This window comes from Oryx dammah, unplaced genomic scaffold, assembly GCF_014754425.2.
Source record: "Oryx dammah isolate SB20612 unplaced genomic scaffold, SCBI_Odam_1.1 HiC_scaffold_17, whole genome shotgun sequence".
In the NCBI taxonomy this organism is placed as follows: Eukaryota; Metazoa; Chordata; class Mammalia; order Artiodactyla; family Bovidae; genus Oryx; species Oryx dammah.
Window position 1 is genome coordinate 76,370,355 of NW_024070201.1, and position 8,914 is coordinate 76,379,268.

General features: G+C 39.6%; 1 protein-coding gene across 1 annotated transcript; it reads left to right on the forward strand.

The window, feature by feature from the left end:
• Positions 1-5,076: 5,076 nt before the first annotated feature.
• On the forward strand, positions 5,077-6,014 carry LOC120877015 (olfactory receptor 9G4-like). Its single transcript, XM_040259319.1, is given in 2 exon segments — positions 5,077-5,254; positions 5,257-6,014. Coding segments are annotated over 2 exon segments (936 nt in total).
• The last annotated feature ends 2,900 nt before the right edge of the window (positions 6,015-8,914 follow it).

Below are 8,914 nucleotides of genomic sequence, written 5' to 3' on the forward strand. Positions count from 1 at the left end.
CTCCATAAAAAAGAAACAAAAAGGAAAAACACACAGACACCCACATAGATGATTAGCATCAGGCTCTGCCCCTGTCACTTCAAGGCACTAAAATGTGCACTTCAAAGCCTGCCAATCCTTTGCTGAGTGCATGTGAGTAGGCAAATATATATATATATATATTACTTTTCTGGGTTTTAGAAAGATTATGGGGGACACCACTATTCTGGCTTAAATGGTTTCCTTGTGGAAACAGCCAAATTTCTTTTTCTTGAGGTCAGATTTAAAAGATAAGTCAAGCATTACTCATTTTTCTCAGAATGAAAATAGCTGTTAGTTCATGATATTTTCTGGTGACATTTTTATGTACATATCACTGATATTTTTCTCATTTCTTAAATATGAAAAATTGTAGGTTGGAGGTTGTTAAAAGACTTGCTCATGATTACAGACCCATCAAGGGACCCAATCAGGATTTGAACTCAGGTGCCATTCCAACTGTGCAGCTATGTAAGGCTGACTATGCCAGCCCTGTCTGTTCCCAGCTAGGCTTGCTGATGGTCTCTGCTCAGCTGTTATGTTAGCGAGGGCTAGGTGAGGAAGAATGGACTTGCTCATATGATGGGGGTCCAGCATGCTGTGAGAAAGGAGGTCCAAAAGAGAATGTAACCAGATGTCTCACCTTTCAGCAATCTAACTGAGGCTTATTTATATTGTGGTGTCAGAATTTCAAAAGTGAGAATAGAAGCAGGTAATGTTTCCTGTATGTGTGTTAGTTGCTCAGTCATGTCTGACTCTCTGTGACCCCATGGACTGTAGCCTGCCAGGCTCCTCTGCCCATGGAACTCTTCAGGCAAGAATGATGGAGTGGGTAGCCTTCCCTTCTCCAGAGGATGTTCCTGACCCAGGGATCGGACCTGGGTCTCCTGCATAGCAGGTGGATGCTTTACTCTCTGAGCCACCAGGGAAGCCCAGTGTTTCTTGAGATCCATGCTTAATAGCTACCTGGTGCTGCAAATGTGACAAACTATTTGTCAGTGCAAACCACAAGATCATTCCAGATCAAAAGGTAGAATAAGAGCATCTACTCTTGATTTTATGAAATCAGTTTTTTTAAAAAGTCATTCAAAAACATTAATCACATAGATCATTGGTTTGTGGTTAGTTTCCCTCTCTATTTTAGAGACTGACTCCGGGCCTCCCACATTGAAGGTGAGTTCTTTACCATCTGAACCACCAGGGAAGCCCATTAGAGAGTTCGTTTGGTGGGCGACAGTCCATAGTGTCGCAAAGAGTCAGACTGAAGTGACTTAGCACGCTGCACACATGCACAACGTATAATATGATTAATCTGTGATCTCAGAATGATGACTACATGGTTCGGTTTTTTAATAGAATGTTCTAAAAGTTTCACCAAATTCTTTTATTCACTCTTTCCAAGATTTTGGGGCTTCTTGTGTAAAAATACAGAAAAGATGCTTCCACTGTTAACTAAAACTTGAAAAGATCTTGTCTTTAACACTTTCCCAGTCTTTGGAGGTTAAATTGCTATATAAATACACATTCCGGGTTAGAAGAGGAGTTGAAACTGAGAGTCTTTGAGTTTGTTTGTTACTGTCAGTTCCCAGTTTATGCAAGCTGTAGTAATTTTCCCAAGACTTCTGAATGCCTCTTTCCTACCTTTATGGGAGGATAACCTCAGCAGGTAATAAACAATGAAGGATTTCAGAGATATTTCTGTTGGAGGGAACTTTTCCTCTCTTTCAGTCCATTCTCTGATTTGCAGTCAAAATGAACCTTGAAAATATACATCTGACCATGTTACTTCCTCATGATGGCAGTGTTCCCATTTGTGTTGGTTTCAAGACCCCAGTTCCCAATATGGCTTCCAGTAAGCTTAGTGAATAAATAACTCTTATGACTCATTCCTGATTCCTCTCTCCACCCCTTTCTTAAGTTAACCATTCTTAGTTTCTTAGCTCACCAGACTCTCATGTTAAGGATCTGATATGTTTTTTCTTCTTGTCATGAAAATCATCTCCTCTCTCACATTACCCTTGACAAGGGGCCAGAACTGGATTCATTTTACAGGGTCATATGAATATCTCTTCTTCTGGGAACACTTTTGGCATAGACCAGAACTTTTTTTTTTTTTAATTATATTCCTCTTTAGAAGGCAGTTATAGAAGAGTAGTAATTGGTTTGTGAAAATATTTTAGTTTTGTTCCCCAAATTATATTCTATTAAAAATGAATATTATTTTTATGGTGGTACATGTAGAATATTATTCAATCATAAAAATAATAAAATAATAGCATTTGCAGCCACATGGGTGGATCTAGGTGCTTCCCTGGTGCTGCTAGTGGTAAAGAACCCTCCTGCCAATGCAGGAGATGAAAGAGACCTGGGTTTGATCCCTGGGTAGGGAAGATTCCCTGAAGGAGGAAATGGCAAACCAGTCCAGTATTCTTGCTGAAAATCCCATGGACAGAGGAGTCTGGTGGGCTATAGTTCATAGGGTCACAGAGAACTGGACAGGACTGAGCATGCATGCACACCACGCTACACATAAAATCTATAAATAATAAGAACATGTTGTATAGCACAGGAAACCCTAGTCAATTCTCTACAATGGCCTATGGGAAAGGAATCTAAGAAAGAGTGGAGATATATATAATGAATTTTTTTTTTTACTGTGCATCTGAAACTAACACAACATTGTAAATGAACTATACTCTGATGTAAACCTTTTTTAAATGAGCTTAATAAGTCTCAGATATTTTCTATTCTTTAGTCAAGTGATAATGTAGCAGAGAAAATTTATAGTAACCATTGAGATGGTGTCTATAGCCTTCTTATTCATTTATTTTTTGCATTGTGTTACTTTTTCTTCTTTAATATTTATGCTTATTAATTTTCTTGGCTACATCAAGTCTTAGTTTCATTGTGAGACGTCTCTGATGTTTGTTGTAGCTGCAGGATCTCTTAGTGGCAGCACATGGGAGCTAGTTTCCTGAACAGGGATTGGACCTGGGCCTCTTGCATTGGGAGAGTGGAGTCTTAGGGAAGAACCTATAATGCACCCTTTTATACACTATCAATGTAAAGAAAGCTGAGCACCAAATAATTGATGCTTTTGAACTGTGGTGTTGGAGAAGACTCTTGAGAATCCCTTGGACTGCAAGGAAATCCAACCAGTCCATCCTAGAGGAAATCAGTCCTGAGTATTCATTGGAAGGACTGATGCTGAAGCTGAAACTCCAGTACTTTGACCTGATGTTGAAGAACTGACTCATTTGAAAAGACTGTGATGTTGGAAAAGACTGAATGCAGAAGGAGAAGGGGATGACAGAGGATGAGATGGTTGTATGGCATCACCGACTCTATGGACATGAGTTTGAGTAAACTCCGAGAGTTGGTGATGGACAGGGAGGCCTGGCATGCTGCAGTCCATGGGGTCACAAAGAGTTGGACATGACTGAGCAACTGAACTGAATATAATAACCAAAAACTCCACCCAAGATAATTCTATTAAGTTTGAGTATATTTAGAAAGTTGTATTGTACAACTGAATAACAATGGCACTATAACTGTGAAGCTCCCAGGATGTATGGGAATCAATCATGTAACCAATACACTTTGGTTGAAGTTCTAATAGATGAAGAGAAGTGGTAAGAGGGAGGATTATACTAATTTAAGTTAAAACAAGTTTACAGAACCTAGGATATATGGCTAAAGCATCTGTGCTTTGGGTATTAATGAGAAGAAATCCATTATATGCTTAAAAGAAATGGAATGGCCTCCAGGACTCCAAAGTTGCTTTTACCATCATGTCATCAGTCAAGTCACATCCTCTCTGAACCCTCAGCTGCATTGGAAAGGTTAGGAAAACAAGTCATTGAAAGATTAAGCTGCTTCACTAAGTAACAAGTGGAACCAATATATCTTGAGATAGAAAATTTGGATTTGCATTCTAGATATAGAATTGTCTCTGGTTTGCCTCAAAGATGAATATTTTAACATTAAAGTAAATCACAGTTCTCTTAGTTTTAGCTTTCTCGCACTGCCTCTATGGGGGTTTCACAGGTGGAGCTAGTGGTTAAGAATCTGCCTGTCAATGCAGGAGATGTAAGAGATGCAAGTTCAATCTGCAAGAGCTCTGGTAGTTCAAGATATAAACCTGGAAGGAGTCATAATTTTTCAATGGTGCTTTGACACCAACAAATTGGTTCTTTGTAATATTCAACATTACTGCATCCAAATATGCTTCAACTATGTATATAAATCTCACATGAACTAGAGAAAAGTGCAGAATACTTTTCTCAGTTTGAAGGTACAGAAATTCAAGTTGTTAGAGAATTATAGGATTGCCTTAGCTGGAAGAAGGAGATAAAAGTATATTTACTTATAAGAGAGGTCAATGGCTTCACAATTGAGAACATGAGGTCTTGGTACAGAAAATTCTATGTTCAACTACTATCTCTGCTGTTGATCAGTTCTAAGTCCTTGGAAACATTTCTTAAACTACATGAAGATTATAATAGTATCTTAAAATCTGTGGAAAGTGTTAAGTGGGTTAAGTATAGGATTTAGGACACTGTCCAAACAAGGAGAAATGTGTGTGTGTGTATTTCTATGTGTGCTAATAGTGACAGGAGCGGTACAGTGTACTGATATTTGTCGAACTATCAGATCACGCTAGACACATAGATTCTCAACAATACATGCAGGATACTCAAGATTTTTGGCCTCACATCATGTAGCAGACATGTGGCTGACCTTTTCCTGTGCATCTGCTTAACTCAATCAGGCAACCTGTCAGTGTCATCATTCTGCTCATCCATTTGATGAGACTCAGATACCAACCCTGCATTAAGCAAATAGCAAGTGCAAGCCTTAATTATGAAGTCAATTATTTTCTCCAATTCTAGTGGTCTTCCCAAGTGATAGATTGAAGATGCGGTATTTTAGCGACATTGTAAGGGACTAATACACCTCCTAGCAGTTGTTGAGTTAATTGATACCTTTATTTTTTTATTCCAAAAGAAAAATCAGCAATTTTTTCTCATTATCTTACCAAGCTTTCTCCTAGTGGACATGGATGTTGGAAATTGCACCATCCTGACTGAATTCATCTTACTGGGTCTCTCAACAGACCCCCAGTGGCAACTAATACTATTTGGAGTATTTCTGACTGTCTATTTGGTTACCTTGTCAGGGAACATGACCCTGGTTATCTTAATTCATATTGATTCTCACCTGCACACACCTATGTATTTTTCATTGGCAATCTGTCTTTCTTGGATTTCTGGTACACCTCTGTGTACACTCCCAGAATCCTGGCGACTTGTATCTCAGAAGATAAGCGCTTTTCCTTGGCTGAATGTGCAGCCCAGCTATTCTTTTCTTGTGTGGTAGCCTACACTGAGTGCTTTCTCCTAGCAGCCATGGCATATGACCGCCACATGGCAATCTGTAACCCGCTACTTTAGTCGAGTTCTATGTCCCCTTCTCTCTGTACCAGACTTGTTGCTGGCTCCTATATCGGAGGCTTCTTGAATGCCATAGCCCATACTGCCAACACTTTTCGCCTGAGTTTCTGTGGCAAAAATATCATCGACCACTTCTTTTGCGATGCACCGCCACTGGTGAAGATGTCGTGTACAGACACCAAGGTCTATGAGGAGGTCGTCTTGGGTCTCGTGGGTTTCACGGTCCTCTCGAGCATTCTTGTCATCATCATTTCCTATTTCCACATTCTTCTCGCTATTCTGAGGATCCGCACAGCTTCAGGAAGGCGCAAGGCCTTCTCCACCTGTGCCTCACACCTGGTCTCAGTCACGCTCTTCTATGGATCCTTGCTCTTCATGTACTCAAGGCCGAGCTCCGCCTACTCCCTGAAGAGAGACAAAATGGCTGCCCTGTTCTACACTGTGATCAACCCACTGCTCAACCCTCTCATCTATAGCGTGCGAAACAAAGACGTCAAAGAGGCCTTCTGGAAAGTAGCAAAGACCATAAGACCTCAGAGATGAAGGTGATCTTTTCTGCAGAATGTTCTCATTGCGTTTTCTAGATTATTGGCTTATTAGCATGTTTGTAAACATTACCATATTTCAAGTAAATGCAGCATGTTATACTTAAAAGAAGGAACACTGATTAAACCATATGTTTTTATTACTCCCTTTTGTGATTAAACTATTTTAAACATACGATATTGGTTTGTTTGACGTTCTAAGATACTGTAGTATGCTTGATTCTGTAGTTGTGGTTTAGATGCTTAGTCATGCTGGACTGTTGCAACTCCATGAACTGTGGCCTGCCAGGCTCCTCTGTCCTTGGGTTTCTTCAGACGGGAATGTTAGAGTGGTTTGCCATTTCTTGCTGCAGGGGATCTTAATGACCCAGGCATCAGACCCACATCTCCTAAACTGCAAGTGGATTCTTTACCACTGAGCCACTGTGGGAAACTTATTATGCTTCTTAGCGATACTATTGGAGAAGGCGATGGCACCAACTCCAGTGCTCTTGCCTTGAGAATCCCAGGGACGGGGGAGCCTGGTGGGCTGCTGTCAATGGGGTCACACAGAGTCGGACACGACTGCAGCGATTTAGTAGTAGTAGTAGCGATACTATATTTTCCATAACATTTATCTGCCTGATTATCACTTTGGAAAGTCTGAGAGACAAAAAAGGAATTTGATGGATTTTTTTGTATAAAGTTTGATTTTGAATCTTAGTGCACAAACTTCATTCTGTGGGGAAAATATTTGGAGTGGCTAAATTTTTGGAAATTGACTCAAGATTTTATACATGTTTATTTTTAGCAAGTAATTCCACCATATTTATTCAAGAGCTCTAAATGAGTACATAGACAATATCATTGTAAATTTTTGTCTTTGTAAAATTGATGTACTCTACATTAATTTAATATTGGCAAAATATTAAATTGGTGTAGATGAAATGCTAGGTCCATGAATCAAGGCAAATTGGAAGTGATCAAACAGGAGATGACAAGCGTGAACATTGACATTTTAGGAATCAGCGAACTAAGGTGGACTGGAATGGGTGAATTTAACTCAGATGACCATTATCTACTACTGTGGGCAGGAATCCCTTAGAAAAATGGAGTAGCCATCATAGTCAACAAAAGAGCCCCAAATGCAGTACTTGGATTCAATTTCAAAAATGACAGAATGATCTCTGTTTGTTTCCAAGGCAAACCACTCAATATCACACTAATCGAAGTCTGTGCCCTGACCAGTAATGCTCAAGAAGCTTAAGTTGAACGGTTCTGTGAAGACCTAGAAGATGTTCTAGAACTAACACCCAAAAAAGATTTCCTTTTCATTTTAGGGAAGTGGAATACAAAAGTAGGAAGTCAAGAAATACCTAGAGTAGCAAGCAAATTTGGCCTTGGAGTACAGAATGAAGCAGGGCAAAGGCTAATAGAGTTTTGCTAAGAGAATGCACTGGTCATAGCAAACACCTTCTTCCAACAACACAAGAGAAGACTCTACACATGGACATCACCATATGATCAATACCAAAATCATATTGATTATATTCTTTGCAGCCAAAGAGAAAGAAGCTTTATACAGTCCGCAAAACAAGTCTGGAAACTGTCTGTGGCTCAGATCATGAACTCCTTACTGCCAAATTAAGACTTAAATTGAAGAAAGTAGGAAAAACCACTAGACCATTCAGGTATGACCTAAATCAAACTCCTTATGATTATACAGTGACAGTGCAAAATAGATTCAAGGGATGAGATCTGATAGACAGAGGGCCTGAAGAACTATGGACGGAGATTCATGACGCTGTACAGGAGGCAGGGAGCAAGACCATCCCAAGAAAAAGAAATGCCAAAAAGCAAAATGGTTGTCTGACGAGGCCTCACAAATAGCTGAGAAAAGAAGAGAAGCTAAAGGCAAAGGAGAAAAGGAAAGATTTGCCCATTTGAATGCAAAGAGCCTATTAGCTCTTGAATAGCAAGGAGCCTATTATACAGAGTGAAGTAAGCCAGAAAGAAAAACACCAATACAGTTTACTAACGCATATATATGGAATTTAGAAAGAAAGATGGTAACGATAACCCTATATGTGAGATAGCAAAAGAGACACAGATGTATAGAACAGTCTTTTGGACTCTGTGGGAGAGGTAGAGGGTGGGATGATTTGGGAGAATGGCATTGAAACATGTATAATATCATATATGAAATGAATCGCCAGTCCAGGTTCGATGCATGATACTGGATGCTTGGGGCTGGTGCACTGAGATGACCCAGAGGGATGGTATGGGGAGAGAGGAGGGAGGGGGGTTCAGGATGGAGAACACGTGTATACCTGTGGTGGATTCATGTTGATGTATGGCAAAACTGATACAATATTGTAAAGTAATTAACCTCCAATTAAAATAAATTTATATTAAAAAAATAAAAATAAAATCTTTGCAACAACATCAACAAAAAAAACCCCAAAGAATAGCAAGGAGAGATAAGAAAGCCTTCCTCAGTGATAAATGCAGAGAAATAGAGGAAAATAATAGAATGGGAAAGACTAGAATGCCTGTCTCAGAATCATTTCAATCAGTTTCTACGCCCCCAGGATTGTAGATTCCTTCAAACCCTTAGGATTTGATGGCAATTAAATAAAACTGTGTTTTGAGAAATTGGGAATTAATAGGATGGAGAAGGGGAGGACAGAGGATGGGATGGTTGGATGGTATCACTGACTCAATGAGTTTTATATAGAGTTTCAGCAACTCCAGGAGTTGGTGATGGATACAGAAGCCTGGTGTGCTGCAGTCCATGGAGTCACAAAGAGTTGGACATGACTGAGTGACTGAACTGAAGATGGAGAAATTTTTTTTTTGAGACTATGTTTTCCTAATGAGAATTTTCATCCTCATTTTTCTTTAGTTATGTAGAAGCCA